Source organism: Calypte anna, chromosome 4B (genome assembly GCF_003957555.1).
Source record: "Calypte anna isolate BGI_N300 chromosome 4B, bCalAnn1_v1.p, whole genome shotgun sequence".
Taxonomy (NCBI): domain Eukaryota; kingdom Metazoa; phylum Chordata; class Aves; order Apodiformes; family Trochilidae; genus Calypte; species Calypte anna.
Window position 1 is genome coordinate 280,662 of NC_044249.1, and position 20,522 is coordinate 301,183.

General features: G+C 40.6%; 1 protein-coding gene across 1 annotated transcript; it reads right to left on the reverse strand.

Moving 5' to 3' along the window:
- Positions 1–1,000: 1,000 nt before the first annotated feature.
- ANXA5 (annexin A5) lies at positions 1,001–19,791 on the reverse strand. The gene is made up of 13 exons (XM_030450556.1): positions 19,685–19,791; positions 19,527–19,573; positions 13,859–13,943; positions 12,665–12,759; positions 11,727–11,840; positions 9,665–9,755; positions 8,620–8,699; positions 8,115–8,171; positions 7,414–7,507; positions 5,872–5,967; positions 5,279–5,337; positions 2,670–2,792; positions 1,001–1,565 (listed from the first exon to the last, which is right to left on the reverse strand). Exons 2-13 carry the CDS (start codon positions 19,533–19,535, stop codon positions 1,503–1,505), a joined length of 966 nt encoding a protein of 321 aa, XP_030306416.1. The 5' UTR covers positions 19,536–19,573; positions 19,685–19,791; the 3' UTR covers positions 1,001–1,502.
- Between the last annotated feature and the right edge of the window lie 731 nt (positions 19,792–20,522).

The following is a 20,522-nucleotide window of genomic DNA, read 5'->3' on the forward strand; positions in this document are numbered from 1 at the left end:
ATAAAAAATACTTTTAAAATCAGTTGTGCTGTTTAAGTCTTTAAGTTTTAAATTCGGTAGAAAAAAGAAGCAGAGAAAAGAAAGTGAGAGTGCATGAACAAAGTGTGTGTGTAAGAGAGAATGGGAAACAAAGAAGGTTGTAGAGTGGATTATTCTTTAGTTAACATATTTACTTATAAAAAGAGCTTTTGTATTTTATATTGGAAACAAATTGCTTATTAGCCAGAGAATATAACAGTAATAATTCAGAATTACAATATTAAAAAATATCTGAAAATTCACATTTATTCAGTTCTAAAGTTCTTAATCTGTAAAGAATCAATTTCAACAGCATTGTTAAAATATGCAGTTTCTACAGCTGATGTGTGACTGATAAGCTAAGTTTAGAACCATGGTGCTGAGTCCTTATAATGCGTAAAACAGAATTCTCTTTGTTCTCCTTCACACGTGTCACTTTGATTTCCAGAGCCAGTCATAAATGAGGAAATGAAGCAGTGAATTTAGGGCAGTCTGTATAACAGACTGGTGCTTCCTTTGCACTGTGTGTTGCTCCCTGCTAACCTGATGAGAGTGGTGCTGCAACCTCCTCTTTTCACCCAAGATCCCTGAAGTATGCATCATTGTCTTCCCACCTCCTCTTTCACCTCAGAAATCTTCAACTGGCCCTACCAGTGAAGCATGCCTGCTCTGCTTTGGCACAGTGAAAACAGCTCTTCTTCTTCCCCTCAGCTTTGGAGAAGAAAATGACAACACGAGAATGCAAAGCCCAGCAAATACCCATAACCTACTCAAATAACAATTCAGTATTCCAGCTATACAAACAGCTTCATCACCATAGCACTCATATACTAGACATCAGGATGTACAGATGGAAAACATCATACTTATACTCAGAAGCCTGTGTAATAGTAGGAAAAATATATCAACAGTTTGAAGGAGTGGAATCATACAAAAGGAAAAAAACAGATCTTTGCTCATTAAAAAACACATACAACTGTGCTGAGAGGGAAAAAATTTATTGGTCCTTTAGATTTCCAGTGATTGTTTGTATTATGTTCAGCAAATTAATTCAGAAATTACATGCCAAAGGTATCTTTTCTTCATCTGCAATGTTAAAGCTAGCTTAACATTTAGTGGAAATGTAAGGAATAAAAGCAAAGGAAAAAAATTTCAAATTATTAGTAAAATACATAATTCTGGTTTTTTCCTATTTCTGCAAAATACTTGCAAAGAACTGGGTTCTGTGCTCAGTACTCGTGTTCCATAAAGACAACTCTCACATACTTACAGAAGGCACTTCAAATTCCTGGAAACTGACATCAGAAAGGGAGGGACTAGCTATCACTTGGATATGCTCTTTTTTAATAAATGCAATACGAGTATAAATTCAAACAGCCACAAAGCATTAGGATACAAAACCTTAGCTGGACATGCTATCTAAAGGGCTGCAAAGCTGGAGTACAACAAATCCTTTGTGTCGTTGCTGCCATTATGCATCATGATCAGTCATCATCTCCACCACAGAGGAGCAGGAGAGCTTTCCTGTAGTCCCCAGATGTATCTTTCTGTTGATAGACCAAGCCCATGAGTCACAACCACAGAAATGCCAAGAACAGCAGCAGCCAAGGACTCCAAGAGATGATACATCTGTCCCACCCACAGGAAATCCATTTAGATGACTCTTCCTCCAGGAACAATGCAAGGAAATTCTCCATCTCTCATGTTAGAGCTATATTTACACAGACAAGACTTTCAAAAAAAGCCTCCAAAAGCATTATATCCACCACCAGAACTGAGCTACCTATTGCATATTACAATGCATTGATCTGCAAGCGAAGAAGTCCAAACACAGGAGAAGCCCAAAACTGCACCACAAGCAACCACCTCTCAATGTGTGAAGTGCATCTGCCATCACTCAGAAAGGCCTCAGCCCTGCTCCCTGTAATTAATGAAAGGCTCTGCTGCTAATTCTTCAGGGCAGCTGCATGGGCCCAACTGACAGCGTCAAAAGCAACTCCACTCAGTCTAATTAAGACAGCATAATGTAGGAATAATAACAGAAAAACATAAAAAATAGCATTTAAAAATAAAACAAAATACCCAAAAAAATCCTAGGAAAAAAAACAACACCTTTTTTACTTCAACTCTGCAGCAACAACTGGCTCTGGATTTCTTCCTGGCTCTTTCCCTTCCTGCTCCTTTCCATCCACTCAAAGGAGATTATGATTCAGACTGATTCCACAGTGAAATGCTTTCCCCTTTAAAATGGTGCAGAAGGTACCACACCACAATCCAAGATTTAAATTTTGACCCCATGATAATTTGGACTCCCAACCCTAGTATTATTTCTCTGGAGCCAACACCTCTGAAATGCTGAAAACCACAGAGAACCCAGTCAAGAACATTAATATGAAGCAGTAGCTAAAAATGATGTATGAGTAATTGTCATGTCATAAAGCCACATGTGCTTTCCTGGTGAACACCTCTAGCTTTTCACAGGAAGTGTCCCCAACTCAGATCATTTCACAAAACTGCAGACCAACCACTACTGCTCTCAGAATGCACTGTGTTGTCCAGCTCTAGCCAAATCTGCACCCTCTGAAAAAATAGTGTAAACAATGAAATCTCAATCACCCCTGTTTTCCCTGACAACAAAACATTAATTTTACCTGGATCATTTGATGCAATGATTTTGCAAAATTCTTTCTTAATTCTTGTCTAATATTCAATAGATCAATTTCACTTCTTGAGACCATGACTCTGATAAGGGTATCATCATCAGTGCCAGCCCCCTAAAGACAAAAGTTTAAATAATGTTAAAATTTTAATTTATTCTGGACAGATGCTGCATCAAAACAACAAATACAAACAACCAGAGTGCAACATGAAAGCATCCAGTGGAACAAGTGGTGTCTGAAAACACTCCCACACTACATATCTACTCCAAAACACAGAATAGCTGGGACAGTATCACAAGACATTCAGACTGCAAACAGAGTGCTGACTAGACAAGGTGTTCTAATTCCTGGACTTCTTTGGGTTGCCATATGGCCAGGCCTCTTATTTTATGTTGCATCTCACAGGCTTCAGCCATGAATGCCCATATAAATTTTAAATAATGCCTTTCCAAGATGACACAGTAGCATAGCTGATCCCCACAATCAGAATCCCATGCAAACAGCCCTTTCAGTGTAGTCCGAGACTGCAGAAATGCTGTCAGTTCTGGAATTGGGGCCATAAATCCTAACAGTGACTAATGCAAAGCATGGAACATCATACATGAAAGACACAGGCAGAGCAACTCATTTCACAAATTATTCATCTGCTTATTATGAAGGCAAACTTCATAAACCTTTTTCAGCTATGCACACATTCTCCACTCTTACTCGTCTTTACTGTTTTGAGCATTTTAAGTTCCTGTGCTGGCAGGCTGTGCCTTACCAACATTCTGACCCCTCCTGCTTGGACAAGTTAGATCCCACAACAGCTGAAGCAGTACAGATTTTCACATGCTGACCTGCAAATGCAGCTCAAGGAAGGACTTGGCAGAACCCCCGTGATCATCTTCAGCCTAACGTCCAGCGTCACTCACTCCTTCGAACTGGATGTAATATTCTTGCATTACATCTAAAAATGCCCTAAAGCTGCTCAAAAGTTATGCCATGAGTCTGGTTTCTAAGCAGGATTTGACACCAGGATCAGCTAAAATCCAGGTTCTGTCCCATCTAATCATGAAAGCCAACTACACACATTGTAGAACTTTGCCATGCCGAACTGATTAAACAGAAGTACAAACTCTTCTGCCAAAGTAATAAATTATGATCTTCCTTATCTGACATGCTTATTGTTTTTTATATTAAAAAAATATTGGGGATCTCATCAGCAGACATTAATCTGACCCTTCATAAGAGAAATGAAAAAAAATCTTAAAAGGTTTTCTGTTACATTATTCTAAAAATAGAATTAATACATAGATAAATAAGTGGAAAGTATTACTCCTGACAGAGCTCTCAGAATATTGGTATAATAATCTCTGTTTTCATCCTGAACTTTATTTTACACTGATGTTTATAAAAGCAGAGAAAGAGCTTTTAAAAATTAAGCAATCATTTAATCCCTTTTCACTAATTCTCATGCTGACATCTCATCAACACAGCCATCTGCAGACAAACATACTTCAGTGCTTTTCAGCAAGGGGAAAGGAGGAATTCTTCAGAGAAGCTGGTAACTTGAATGAAAACAATAGACTAACCACTTTGATCTTAATTAACATTAGCCACTGGTAGTTAAAAACAGTTTTCCCTGCTTATCTCTTCCCATCCAAGTCATGGTAAAGCCAACAAACACAGCTGTGACACTGATGGGATTACCCTGCAGAATCTTTTGTAGCTGTTTAAGCCTCTTCCCCGTTCCTCTGAGTTGTTGTTTTTCCTTCTTAAAATGGGGTGGATGGTGCCCAAACATGTTGCAAAGCTTACTACACCTTAAATCTGTAAATACCCATCTCAAAACAAAGAGTATTAAATTTCATTAAATTCATTTCATTCTTTACAAATACCTTAAAGGAGGTTGTAGTAAGAGTGGGGTTGGTCTCTTCTCACTGGTGACAGATGACAGGATACGGGCAAATGGCTTCACGTTTTATCAGGGGAGATTTAGGTTGGGTATCAGGAGAAACTTCTTTACAAAAGGGTTGCTAAGCATTGGAACAGGCTCCCCAGGGAGGTGGTTGAGTCTCCATCCCTGAATGTGTTTAAAAATCACTTGGATGTGATGCTTAGGGACATGATTTAGTGGTGAGTCATTTGGAATAGGGTAGTAAGGCTGGACTTGATCTTGAAGGTCTTTTCCAGCCTGAGAAATTCTACAGTTCTATGAAATCTGTACAGTCTGCCATTTAGTTTTTGGTCACCTTTACTTCCTCATTATATCCAAGACAATGCAATATTTATTAAGCTGAAGGTGCTCAGTGGATGTACCCAGACATTTTCCACTATTCCAAGTCCAAAACCAGCTGATGAGACCAAAACCAGCTGATGAGACTGATATTTCTCATTAAAGACTTATGGTCTGACAAACTTACAATGAACTCTAAGAAAAGCTTATGAATCGTTTGTATCCTCTTCCAGATCTGCATTCCCCAAATCTCTAGCAGATGCTTAGTGATGACACTACCCTGGTGGCATTTGCAGTGAAAGAAGAAATTAAGAGCAAGGGAAAAGGAAAGGAAATGTCGCTGGGGGAGATGGAAAGTGATATATGGAAAGCATGTATTTACCTTCATAGAATAATACAGAGTTTCAGCAAAATAGGCAGGCACACTCCGGATGCATTTCACTAAAACAAAACAAAAATAAAAAAGCAAAGGATTAAATTACTGATTGTTACTCAATACAGGGCAATCTTTCACTGTCAAGACAAGGTGTGTGTTACTGGGTTATTCTCTCCAGTGTGGACAATTAAGTTATACATTTGTCACAGTTAGTCTGTTCCTCTGCTACAACACTAATACCAAAGAGACTTTGCTAGTCAAATTCTACTCCTAGTTACAAATCTACGGTAACATGATCCTAAATGAGATGCCAGGAATACAAAGAAAGACAGAGTTTTGTCTCACTTTCTGACAGGTGCACAGGACTGAACAGAATGCAGTTTGCTAACATCACCTCCTGCCCCACTTCCCTCCCAGGCCCACACTATGAAAGGAAGAGTAAAGGCCTGTTCTCCAGATATAGAACACAGGTGATTAACCTTAGAAAAGAGGTTTAGAAAAGAACCATGTCTTCATGCCATTCCTACATCAACTGTAATTTAAGAAGGCATGGGAATCAGTGAAGAAGGTCAGTTCTAGACCTATTAAGACTTAATTACCAACTGCCAAGAGCAGGTTCTCCAGATCACCAGAGGTTTCACGGTCAATGGTCTCTTCAATTTGGAAGCCAGAAATAGTCATGTATTTGTCAAATACTGCAAAACAGAAAGTGTGCTTATTCACCTGTAAAACCAGCATTTCTCCCCGGTACAGGCTAATGCCATCTGCACCTCATTACCCACAGTTCAAATGTTAGTGTCCATTCATTCTTCCAGGGTCCAGTTCTGGGCTCCCCAGTGCAAGAGAGAGATGGGAGTAACTGAAGTGAGTCCAGTGAAGGGTCACTAGGACAATGAAAGGACTGCCGCATCTTTCCTCTGAGGAAAGGCTGAGAGAGCTGAGACTGTTCAGTCTGGAGAATACTCAAGGGGACATCTCATCAATGCATACAAGTATCTATGGAGGAGTGTAAGGAAGACCTAGGCTCTTTTCAGTGGTGCCCACTGCCAGGACAAGAGGCAATGGGGTCAGGAGGTTCTCTCTGAACACCACTGAACACTTTTCTTGTGTGGATGACTTAGTGCTGGCACAGGTTGCCAAGGGAGGTTGTGAAGTCCTTGGAGATGTGCAAAAGCTGTCCAGACATGGTACTGGGCAGCCTGCTCTGGGCAGCTCTGCTCAGGTAGGGTTGGACAAGATGACCTTCAGAGGTCCCTTCCAACCCCAACCATTCCATGAACGTTTCCAGTGAAAGGGTGCAGGGGTAAGAAGGGAAGGGAAAGAAGGTAAGTTTTAGGAAATCAGAAGTATTTTTCCCAAGGTGCAGCTATCATTTAGCCTGAATGTTAGACCTTGTGTACACTGGGCTATTGGCAGTCTGTTAAGTTTGTGTTCATGAATATTCACAAGCCCTGAGATTGTTATGAAATCTTACACAACTATCATGCTAAGTAAATGTTGGATGCATCAAAACAAACTTTAGGATTTCTTCAATGGAAACAATGGTAAAAAAAATAAACAAGAAAACTACAAATAAAATTACCTTTAAAAGTCCTAACCAACTCAAAGATTCAAAAAGAAACCCAAAAGGACTTGAGAACCAAAGCAAAATATTTGGTCATTATTTCCCATGGTCCAAAAAGCTTGGTAAAACAGATTTACAAATGGGTAAGGAGCTGAGGAAAACATTATCATATCTTTATTAACAACTGATAAAAGTATGAACCTATAAAAGAGTTGATCTTTTCAGGACTGGATCTCTCTCAGATTATGATGACTCACAACAGATTCTCAGCATCCCTTCTACCGCCATGACCTCTTGAAAAAGGGGAAAAAAAGTAATAAACAAGCATCCAGAAAGGCATACTCCAGCTGTCCCTCAGATATATGGCACCACTCCTTCAAGCAGGAGAGATCACCACTACTAGAGGGAAACTGAATTACAGGAAACAAAATTACATGTATTAAGTAGAGGGAAGAGTAAAATATTTCTGGGTTTGACAAATGCCATACCAGAAACAACTTTCCTTCTGATTCTACCATTGGCTGGGTAAAACTGAGACTTTGGGCAGATGTTTTCAAGCATGAACCATACCACCTACCTCTCCTTAAATGAGAAACGCTTCGGGTTCCCAAGATGGTAATGAACTTTTCTTCATCTGTTCCCCATTTCAGCTCCCCAGCTCTGAACAGAACCTGTTTGAAATTCAAGAGATAAAAAACCCAGCACTTGTTACGTGTCTGCACACCTTGCTGAAAAGCTGTCTTGGTCTCACTCTAAGGAGCATTAAACTTACTGACAAGCTATAGCTGGAGAGGAAAAAAAAGGAAATAAAATTGCTAGGTACCAAAATTACTCTAGAAAAAAATAAATGACAATTTCTGAAATCAACTAAGGAAGCATTTACATGAGTAATACTGCTTAAGGCTCTAAAATTGACTGTGCACGTAGTTCCTCTCATAAGCCTGAGGTTTTCCAAATCATTAACTTTGAGTTTTCCAGCACCGTCTCTCACCATCTTAGCAATCATAACTATTTCAGTGATCTAATCACTATTTCTTTGAGGCACCTCATAAAGTAATAAGCAAAATAAGATACATGTTACACAGAATTGTGTGAGTACCAAAAATCTTGATCCCCATGTTTCAGGTTTTGACACTTCTTTTGACCAGAAAATGTACAGGAAAGAAGGAAAATGTATTAAGAAACACATAATTTTGCTCTCACTTTTGAATTCTAGCTGTACACTCCTTTTGCAAATCAACTTGTAGAAATGCACCAAAACCCAAGTCATTCACCCACCTGAGCATCCTGCTCAACAAGACCCTCATCAACTCCACCATCAGGATCTCTATTTGCCTAAAGAGAATTTCAAAGTGTTAAACAGAAGAATCAAAAGAACCACAAAACAACTTATCTGTTATATTGAGCCTGTAAGAGTTTCTGCAAGAAGTCAGTCCCTAATGCATCTTCTCCAAAAGCATCTTACTTTTCTCTTCTGCTTGTATATGTCTATGAAATCTATGTTCTCTTCTCCTATTGCCTTCAAAATTCCCCACAGCAAACTTTCTGCTATACCCACGAGCATCACAGAAATTTTTCAGTTCAGTGATGTGGAAATGACCCATTACAGAGCTCAAGGCTGATCCCGCAAATGAGGGGAAGTGAATCACTCCCAGAATCAAACCTGCACATCACCAGGTCTACCCAGAATCCCAGCTAAGTAAGCAGAAAGTGACAAGTGTATATCAGACAGGAAAATAGAAGTGAAAACCATACACTCATGCTTGCACACAGAGATACTGACCTGCAGCAGGACCACCAACAGTCTCTGAAAATGGCCTGATGTTTCTCCTGTGATCTTATCCTCTAAGCTGGCCTCGTACTCTGCAAAAGAGCAATATCCATTCACCACCTTACAGACTTCCTGACTATTTTGAGGAGAAAGCAAGAAAAAGGAAAAATTCATTTGACTCACAGGTTGTAGAATAATTTATCAGGTACAGCTTTAGCAACTAGGACATATTTTGCTTTCACTTATAAACTAATGTGACTGTGAAAGAGGGGAAAAAGATATCATCTCACACCTAGTACCAGATGATTACTCAAAATATTTTGAAATACAAGGCGACATGCACGGAATCAGTTGTTGAAGGAACTAAAGAGGATGTATGGATAATCTGGAGTTATGCTAAAATAGAGCAGTCTCATAACTGCACAACAGCTGTGAGCTCAAAAAATTCATAATGCTAATAAATTTTGTGCTTGGAGACTCTAAGTTTTGCCTCAAATTTTATTAAAATATAAGAATTTCTTGTATGGCAGGAATCTGTACAGAGGTAAAAGAAATGTGTTGAATTAAACACTGCCTTAAAAAAACAACCCTGCAATCACAGGGTAAAAGCACATCACGTACTTCTGCAGACAATCAAAAACTGTACCAGCTTTAGAGCAAATACATTTGAATAGGACACCGAGTAAGAGGCAAAAAACCCCAAACAAATCACTTTTTTTTTTTTTAATATGAGACCAGTTTTCTAGTTTCCAATTACTAAAAATCTCCTTTCAGTCAAAGGGATGAAAATAACAAATGAAAAAAATGCAAGTGAATGAATTTTAACTATAAAGGCACAAAATGCCAGAGCTTGCAGTCATAGTTCTGAAAGAAAACTATTTAAGTTCACAATCCAAACTCCAGTTGCTCTAAACACAGAGCTTTAGAACACAGCAGAATGAAATGCCACTTTTTGGACACATCCATTCAATTCACAGATAGGCCTTATTTGGAAGATGAGCTAAAAATCATATTAACAGCACTTGACCCTAGATCTTTCTTTTATACAGAACTTTACCTTGTTGATAAACTTGCTTAATTCTCCTCACTTCCTCAGGTGTTCTGGAAGCAAGAATTTCAATCAACACTTTCTCACTGGTTCCTGCTCCCTGCAGGGGTACAAGTATAAATCAGTTCATGAAGTAACAAAAGGAAAACAAGAATCCCCTTTCACAATCAAAAGCAAGCATCAGCTTATACACTTTGACCACATAAAGAAGAATTTTTTTCTTCATCCTGGTATATTGTGGGGTTATTGGAAGAAGAATTGTAACCTAGATAGTTTAAGCTGCTCTAATTACTCTTATTACAGCAGGCACAAGGATAAAATTTACAAAAGCCAAGCCTGTATCTTGTTTCCTCCAGTCTGAGTCTTTGTAAGAGTAAGCCATGGCTCTTTACACTTCCAAAGAAGTAATTTCCCAGACATAACACTGAAATACAGTACTGGGTTTTTTTTACTTCAGTGTGTTATTTACAACCCTTCCTCTAAGAAAAATCCAAATACTGACTGCATAGAAAGATATTCAACTGTATATGAAGCTAAGCAAAATAAAAAACTGCCTGGGTCATGTAATAATTTTCAATGTACAGGTTCTTTCAGGAACACACACACACAAGTGAGGCAGGCAGAGTCATTCTAGTTCTACTCTAAGCAGCATCAGTGAAAACTGATAGGGCAATCTTTAGCACAGACTTAATGCTCATAGTTGAGCTGTTATCTTTCACTGAAGTCTCTGTTATGGCATCATCTTACTGCTGATGATGTTCAACAGTAAGCTGAACTGTCACTGGTATCGACAGTTTCTCCTGTGTAAACACATTCTCTAAAATCCTATGATCTTGTGTTGAATACATTTTTTTGTAAGTGACAAGAACAAAACAGTGCTTGTATCACTATAACTATTTTTCCTCATTCATCCATCTGCTCTGTCATTTCCCTGTCAGCCTTTGACTCTTAAGTCAACAAGAGGAGAATGGAAATAGATTTTTCCCTTTTAGTCAACAAGACCTTTATCAGTTGCTTTGTCAGGTGCCATCTCCCTTTCCCCTACTGCATAGAAAGACGTCACAGAAAATTTCCAGGATTCAAGTTTCTGCTTTACAAGGTAGGATTTGTTGGGTCATGGGCTCATGAGCTTGCACTTGCAGAGTTGACTCAAGTCTATACATTAACCAGTTGGTTATCAAGGATCTTGGGAGCTTATGTGTAAGTGTCACCCAACCAAACACTACCTGACACTACTCAAGTTCAATGTCCTCTACTTTAATCAATAGGTCCCATGAACAACCCAGGGACATCCAATTTCTGAATTTCCACAGGCTGATGATATCATCCGGGCATAACAGAGGGGAAAAAAAAGCATAGGAACACACGGAAGAAAAGAACACAGGTAATACCTGCTCATAATTTTGGCAGACACCAGTTTACACAAGCATGCAAGCCCATCAATGTTGGGGTTGCTCTGTAATCCATAAGGGGCAATACACACTCTAGCACATAAAACAGTTAAGAAGAGACATACAAATAACATCACAGTCTAATGCTGCAAATTTGTTCAAGGCATTTCATTAGGTTTGACAGCTAGGCTGCTCACAACAGGACAATCTAGTGTCCACTGGACTTCAGCACTGCACTGTAGCAGCAAAAAGAACTTAAAAGCAACATGACCATCAACTCACTGTATCTAAATCAGAAGGAACAAGTCTTATGCTATGTAGATTTTAATCTGCATCTAGACACTGTTCTCTTAAGATTACAAAGTTTCTCATGAAAGCAATTTAACATATGCAGAGTAGATCTCTAAACTGAGTTATTAGGATGAACAAGAAACCAGACAAAACCACAGCATTAGCAATAACGGCAGATTAGCATAACCCTTCCAATTGAGCATATTTCTAATTTCTAATGTTAGCATAACACTTCTAATTAAAATAAAAAACTATATATAGGCTATTACTGTTCACGTTCTCCTTATCAAACAGAAGTTCATTCCTAAAAAAACCCATGAAAAACAAAAATCAAATGAGCAACAGGCATTTCATATAATGTATTAATTTCCATCCCTCACTCCTCTTACCTTGATGGCATGCTTTAGGGCATGAGCATCAAAAATATAGGTCGGTCTCATCAAAGATACCATCAGTGTTTCAAATTTGCCAGTAAGTTCAGACTTCAGGTCATCTACAAGATCCTAATGCAGAAGAAGCAGTGCTGTAATGAACAAGAACTGACCATCTGAAAAGGATGTGTACATGTCGGCAAGCCAGAAGACTTGAGACACATCACAAAGGCAAGAGAGAGGGCTTCTTCATTTAATCGGTACCTGAACTAAAGCAAATGGAGCCAAATAAAACAGAATCAAAGAATACATGGTCATTTAGGAAACCTGAAACATACTGTGATTTATTTGACTTTTCAACATAGAAATTCTTTGAACTTAAAAGTTTTTCAGTGCACTTGCTATATGAAACAAAGGTTCTCCAGCCAACATATTGAAGGAATCAACAATGCTGGGAGAGATAAAGAATTTGTCTGTTCTTTGAACTCAATTAAGGCTTTATCTACCTTATATTTTGTTTTGTTCTCTCCTTTGGTATTAGGCTGCTTTATTTCTGTCACATTTTCTAGCTCTAGAAAATTCTTCTTCAACTACCATATTACATTGCAGACTTTGCATCAAAATACTTGATGACTCCTTCCAACCAAGAATGAGGCCAGTAGTACAAGCATACCAAGAGGAAACCATAGGAGCTTTCACATAAAAGCCCATTTAAGACATATTGGACTGAAATACAGAAAAAGGAAGTAACCACCTTTTTGCAAAACCCAAAAGAAATATTCCAACCTAGACAGCAGTTAAGGATACAGCAGGGTGGGGAAGAAGGGGACACAAAAGCAAAACTGATTTTCTTCAAAGGATCCTTTTACAGGGATCACGACGAATGTGTCTCAGTTTTAAGTAATCATTATAAGCCATATTCAACACATTTCTAGAGATGCTTTTCTTCTTCTCACCCTGCCAAATAAGGTTTTAAAAGCAGATGCAATTTCTTGACGCTGACAATTGTTTCTGCTGGTGAGGATCTTCAAAATAGTTTCTTCATCCGTCCCTGAAGTTAGAAAGAACAGAGTTACAAACACATGCTAAAAAACAAATAGCAGTGGCATGAACTCAAAAGACAGCAAAAGATGCTTTAATAACAGCCTACTGAAAAACAGCAGAAGCATTTAATAACAAATGTCACCATACCCCAAGCTAAGCCACTAAGTTTGGTGTTGTGCTATTGCAAAAATATGACTGGGGGGCCTACATGCTGTTCAGGCTCCATCAGTGCTCTGTTCCAGACACCACTCCCAGCACTCCAGGAACCAGCTACAACATTTAGTCACAGTCTGCTTTCTACAGAGAAGCCTTGCATTTCGGGTCACCAGGGGATTTACTTCAGAATAAACCATCTGCTGACTCCCAATAAAACTCAGTCCAGCGACCCCAAACACCCCAGAGTCCAGAAGTGTGGAATTATCCATTTTATAGATGATAGTTTGCAAGGTAGACCTCACAGCACAGCATCCTACTAGACCCACTGAATATGTCTACAGGCTGCAGTATATCACATTTCCCTTCTTCCCTTCCTTCTGCTTCCTCCTGCAGGGAGCCTCAAAGAAAGAAGAAAATTAGGATTTGTTCTTGCAGGGAAGTTTGGGGTCAGAAAGCTATAGTATGAGTTTACAGACCATTTATTAGCCTATACTTATGCTGTGATCCTGTATTCTTTGTTTACTCTAACTGTAAAGTCCTAACATAGTTCCAGACTGAGGGGGCTGCCTCACATTTTCCACACCCAGAGCTCCTAATGTTCTGTCAGAACTCTCCACCACAGTTGGCATCTGTACATCCACAGTCAAGCTTACTGTGCAGTAAAACTGTGCACAGAGAGGCCTGTGGAGTAACAGGTTTTAATGGTGAATGTGCAAACCACCTTCTTTTTTCTCTTATGGTAACCTAAAAGTAAATATCCCTGAGTGCAACACAGTCAAAATTAAGACACACCCAGACTCCTGCAATCCTGGTTTTGTCATTCCATGGCTTGCAGATGCAAGTCCTACCCTTACAGTACAATAGCCTTGCAGTATTAAAAAACTACTTCAGAGAGAATGTTTACAAAGCAGTTAGAGCCCTTTAGTCTTTGTAAAATAAATTTTTCTTACCCATTCCCTTCATGGCCTTACGAAGAGCTTCTGCATCAGCTCTGGCATCAAAAGGAGAGAAGGCTGTCACGGTGCCTCTTGTGTCCTATAGGGAGGGGAAAGAGCTCAGACTAAAACTGAATTCACAATCCAAAAGATGACTGAAATTTTTTTTGCAGTTGTCTAACTAAATAGCAGCCTGTGGGTATTTAAATAAAGTCCTCACTCAAAAGGTACTTCCATGGTTTTACTCAGCAGTACACTTGCTATGTTCAAATATATTTATATAGCAGTAGTTTGTAGGAATGGTCTTCACAACACTGGAGCCTGAATGCAGGAAACCAACTAAGAAATTGTCATTTCTTAGAGTAATTTGGGAAATCTATGCCAAATCCAATATGATAGAAAAGCTGTACAAAAAAGCAAGAAATATTTGGAAATAAGAACTTCTTCTTCTCAAGAAAAGCCTACTGGAGCTCCCCACCAGTACCACACTGGTATTTCACATCATATTTCAAATGAGACCTAGTGAACTCTGCAATGTTTCGTCATATTTTTCATCATGTTTCTTTTGGCACAAGCAACTTTTCACTCAAGTGATCCAGCTACATTTCTCATAGTTTACAGCTAGCAAGAAATATTAGTTCACACATAAGGATAAAAGATCAGCCCATCCAAACACAAAAATAGTTCCACTATGTTTCCACGGACCATGTCTCTTCAGGGACTTTCTCTTTTGGTCAAACACAACAGGATATTAATTGTCCTTACAGAAAAGCTTTGTCTTTCTTTCACCATGGCAGTTCAAGAACCTCTATATGTAAAGCACACCAGTTATTTTACAAAATACACAAGTCAAGCAGCAGCCAAATGGGGAAACAGATAGGTTTTGGGAACAGGGAGGTTCTTCTAACAGCTGAAGAGAAATTTCGTGTAAGCACCACTGCTCAAAAGTAGTAATCAGCACAAGCAGGGCCTTCATCCACTCTCAAGAAAGGGGCATGGCTTGCAGCACAGCCACCTGGCCTCTGTGATACAGCCTTTCCTACAATTTAGCAATTTCAGCCACACAGTGTCTTGGTTTTAAGTCAATGTACTCACCCAAGATAGGTCAGCCAGAAGAGCACAGAAAGAAAAGAGCTGGAGAGCACTAATTAGAAAACTGCTGCTCTCCCCTCCATTGCCACTGCAGAAGCAGTAATGCTTGGTGTTTACCTGGGCCACATTGCAGCAAATCAGAACACAAAGTATCACAGTGTTTAATAGCAACAACAAACGTTTTTCTGGTAGATGCTTTCCAGCACATGTGAGAGGTATGACAGTTCCCCTGATGCATTTTACTTTTCTCATTACAGCAATTTTTTAGACAGTACTTCAAATACAAGCACAGCAATATGTACTTACTGTCATTTTCTCAGCTAATTCCAAAGGCTATAATCAAAAAAGTCTCAAGGATTTGAGACTCAATTTTATAAATCAAATTTAATTATGTAACAGAGATAAAGACTGTAAAAGCCCTTGCTTTCCCCCTCCTTCCTTACTGCCACACCAGCTAGCATAGGGTTATTTAGAATTACATTTCCTGCTGTTCTGCTCCATACCATCTTAACATTATTATTATTGAACTACCAGAATTCTCCTTTGGACATGACTAACCATCAACAGCTCTCAGAGGAAACAGTTATTGATCTTTAAGTTAGTGTTTTCCTTTGCTTATCTTGTTATTAGCAAAAGGAATTCCTCTTCACAATTCCTAAGTCCTGTAACAACAGCCCAACATTCCTATGTGGGTGTTTTAGACAATATCCATGTGAACATTAAATGCTGGATGAAATCTCTCATTTTTGTCAGCTAAGAATCCTTTCATTACTCTCTTTCCCAAAGCACACTGTGAAAAACCTCAACATACACCAAACTTGAGCAACAGTTCCTGAAATTCTTTTGGCACAACTGTAGTCCAAGTTTTCCTAATGCCTAGGCACTACTTGCATTCCAGACATTTCCTTCTGATGCATAGTGCTTACTGGATTTTGGCTACCTAGCTGTCATAACCACCCTCAATCAGTATTTGAGTTGCACCTAGCTTGTAAACCAGAAGTACTGCAGCAGCTCTGTCATCCAAAATAATAAAAATCTCCATCACTCTGTACCACAAAGGCAGCAGCTGTAATGGCAGAACCTCCAGCTACACCTGCTGCCTCTGATACTGTATGCTGGTGCACAAAGAGCACAGCCACAGTAGCAACTGTTAGGGCAAGACAAGCCTGAATACAGCTTTGCAGGCCCGGGCAACAAAATCTCATCAGGAAAGATGTTTTTAACCAACACTTCAGAGTTATAATTATTTCTTCCAAGAGACAGTGATGCTTCTCAATTTGATGTCATGCAGCCACAGAGGCCAGCAACAGCATTATCTGTGAGATCAGCAATATCCACTCAGTGAGGCTCCTTTTGATTTTTCATACCAAGCACACAAAAAATTTCCCACCCACAAGATTCCATGTTTAGCAGCTGTTAAATACAAAGCATTCAGCAGACAAAAGACGATACTTGAAGCAATTCAGATTTTTTCCCAGCTAACCTTACTCTGTGCCCACTCACAGTGAGTTCTCTCCAGACAGACATCCCATGGAAGAAGAGCTTCCCCCTTTCAGGATGCTGCTCTGTAGCAGTAAATATAGGGCCTCATCAATTTGCCACTGAAAAGCCCAGTGTCTACTGCAGCAAAGGTGGCATGTGCCTTTATTTCATTAAAGCATCCATCTGTTTACAAGATGGCACAGGAAAACAGTGGAGTGGATAAGAATGGAAATGGAGGATGTTTTCCAGCAGACAGGTTGACAGAGTGGATACTATTTACAGAAGACAGAGGAGGCCAGAAGGTCATGTGCTAGAGCAAATGAAAGACTGCCTTAAGGTTTCTTATACAAGAACTGCCATCTTGCAGATGAAGCACAACACAGTGTTCACTGGTAAATCTTTGGCTTTGCAGCCATTAAAGACCACACAGAGATCCCAGTTCAAATTGTGCTTTGAAACTATTATGTAGGAAATATATAACTATGTCATAACTTCCTACTGAAATTTAAGGCCAGTAGGATGCAAATTACATTGTGAGTGGATGAATACAGGCACAGAACCAATGAAATGCACAACTAAAAAGATGTCTCTCTACATTTAGTAATGATTCAGACTGCCCACTTAAATGAAAGGAATAAGCTTTGCTTAACAGATTATTCACATCTGGCCCACTAAATTTAAACTCCTGACAAAAAGTAGAATTACGCAACATTCGTGTTGAACTCTGAGTCACTACACCATGGAGACAGCACAGGCAGGGAGGAAACAGAAAAAAGAAAGAAAGAAAAAAAAACCCAACCAAAAATGCAAACAAAAGAAAGAGGGGATGGGAAAAAGGGAGAAGAGCAAGTAATAGCAACATGGGAACCAATGTAAGGACCTTTGCAAAAACACACAGAGTAACCTCAACAAAGAGCTGCTTAGGAACGGATTCTGAAAAAGCATTGTATTTTGGAAAGCAAGACATAATCCTATGAAACACCACTGGAACTGGCAATACTATTCCTGTGCTCCAAGTTCTGCATGCACATGGGCAGAAGAGGAACTCCAGAGACAGCGCACAGCAGCCACACCTTCACCAGCAGCAGGCACTTCTTTGCCAGCAGCTTACACACGGAACTCGAAATACTCAGGGACCAAAGTGGCAGGATAGGATAGCACAGCATGCAAGCAGAAAAATATTCTTATTGCTTTCTTCCTAGATTTCTAAATTAACAAAGAGAAGGGGGCATTTCCCAGGAAGCTTGTTCATCAAGCAGGAAGAGATTTTACTGAGTGCATTTGTGCATTAACAAACTACCACATACAGATGTGTGAGAAAACGCAGCTGCTTAGGACACAGTGGTCCTCTAAATAAAGAAGGTAAACAGGCATGAAGAGACCTGTCTGGACAGTACATGACAGCATGCTGTAGTTTTCCCACAAAATGAATGAACCATCTTGTTTGGGACACAGAACACACAAGTCCCTCAGGTCTTCAGGGAAAAAAAACAACTTTCCATGAGTGAGCAAGAACAAATACTTCAGTGATCAAGATTCTAAGGATAGCTTTCTTCTTCAAAGGTTCTGTTCTTCAGTGATGTGATCTAGACTAAACTGGACTTCAGCACACCGTGCTGGGCAGCTTTTGTGAACTCCAAACCTTCAGTTGTACATATAAATAACAGCTCTCAATCAAGACTCAACATTTCATGATTGCTTAGCATCTTGATTTCTTGCCATTACTTCATGGCACAACTAAATTTAGAACAGACACTTGTCACTTGTCTGTGGCACTTGCCACAGACACAGCTTATTCTTTAACTTCTTTTTTTATTAAAGCTACAAAGCTTTAACATTCCCAGTCTTCCATGGCTGCAAAATCCACAGGCAAAGATGCAAGGTTGCAGAGGTACTCAGGTGAAAAGCAGCCCTCTGAATGTGGAAATTGGGGAACAAGGTCTACCTAGTACAAAACCTTTTCATTTCAATTTAATTCAACATACCATCACACAGCACAGTTAGTAACCTGGCCCTCAGGCAGTAGGAAATTTTACTGTGTAAAGACAAAAGTAATTGCTTCGCACTAGCAAATAATTTTTTTTTTTTTTACAAAGAACAAGAACTCAAGTTTGTGTCTCTGTGGAACAGACGAGAGAATGGCAAGCTTCCATTTTTTTTACTAAAAATAAATTACCTGCAAGCCTATAAGCAATGCTACATATACCATAATAAAAAGTTGTCTGTGTAGATCTGTCTGGCCAGATGTCCTGCACTGACATAGGTAGAGGCCCTAGATTCCCAAGATGCATCCTACAGGCTGAGCTTGATGTTTAGAGAAAAATTCCATCTTTGCCCCTATATAATTTTTTTCCAAGTATTCTTTTTCTTCTTTGAAAACTAAATTCAGACAGAATCGAAGTAAACAGGAGTGTTAACACATCACTGGTCATTCCACTTCTTAGGTTAAATTACTGAAACTATGTTGCTATGGAATTACCCTTACCCCTTGTTGGCTTTCACTTCCTACAGCAATACAAGCCCCATAAATATACCATTAAAGTCTTAATGTTACTTTCCAGAGCGCATGCATCTGATGCCACTACAAATGCTGGAATCCACCCCGTTTCCCCATAGTGTCACAAGAGCTACAAGAGGTAAAAATCACCTGGCAAAGTACCGTGAGGTAACTGCGAGGCTTCCAGGAACCTACGGGAAAAGCTGGGAATGGGAGTACCGAGCCACAGCCTCCACCGGGCACAGCCACGGTGGCATTTTCCCCCTCCTTCCTCTTCCAGTGGAAGGAACCTCCGCCCAGGCACTACATAAACAGACGGTACCGCAAACTTGGACAAATTAGTGGAAACTGCCGGAAAAACAAAACTTGTGCCTGACGCGGGCCTCACATGATTACCCTTCTCCCCGTCACCCCCCTCAGCGTCTCCTCTGGCTCGGGGATGGGTAGATCTAAGGTAGACTGAAAAGAAATCGGGAAGGAGACAGATAAGAGGAGGAGGCTGTCCCGGGACCGGCAGACGGCCCGAGCCGGGCCGGGCCGAGCCGAGCCGAGCCGAGCCCAGGCCAGCCCGCGATGGCCGCTACCCCCCCACGGCCGCCGCCACCGCCTCACCTTCGCCATCTCTGGGATCCGCCGAACCGAGGCCGAGTTCGAGTCGCCTGCAAAAGGTGCGATAGTGAAAGAGAGGTACGAGAGCCAGAGCCCTTCTCGCCACGCCCCCCCTCCCCGCTTCCCCTCCGCAGCCCCTCGGTGCGGGGCAGCTCCCTCACCGCACGCCGTTCCGCTGAGCGCAGCCGCCGCCCAAAGCTCCCCGGGCGCACTGAGGAGAAGGGCGGGGGCCCCGCTGCTGCCGCTGCCGCCTCACCCGCGGGCCGGGTCAGCCCCTCCCCGGGCGCACTGCCAGCCCCGCCGCCTTTCCCGGACCGCCTGCAGGCCCAGCTGAAGAGGTTTCACCCCGTCAGGGCCCCGGGGTTTCGAGCAGCATTTTGCTCCGCCGCCCTTCGCTGCCCGGCTGGGAAAGACAGCAGCCGTGCAGAGCTCCTCCTGGGTGGCTACTGAACGAGCTTCCTGCGGGGCTGAGCGCCTCTGGTTCCCTCCAAACAAACGGGGCTAGCTCGGGACGAGCTTCACCTCCCTGGGGCTCGTCCCCGTGAGATGATTGCTTTCTCCTCCATCTCTGTTACGCCATGGGAGTATACAACTAATGCTTTGTTTCTTAGTGATAATAATCCTTTTAAAAGAAAAATTACATTTGCAGATAGGTAGCCTCCAAGAGATGGTCCTGATGAAATTTGTATTAAAACCAAACCAAAACAAAAAATCAGTTTCCATTAATATGAAGAAGTTTCTAACTCATCACTAAAGGGCAACCCTGCACGGAATTCTAATGTAGGCATTTTCTAGCTGACTTAGATAAGCTGCCAAGCAAAACAAGCACAGTGTTGGAACACAGTGTAAGGGCTGCAGTTCTAGACTGGCAGTACAGGAAGCATTTTGCATGATAGTACTCCTCAACACCTTACAGCAGGACCATTTCACTGACACAGGGATATCAAGAAGATACAGCCAGTTTGGAAAAGCAACAAGGATGCAGTCTGCGGGGCAATT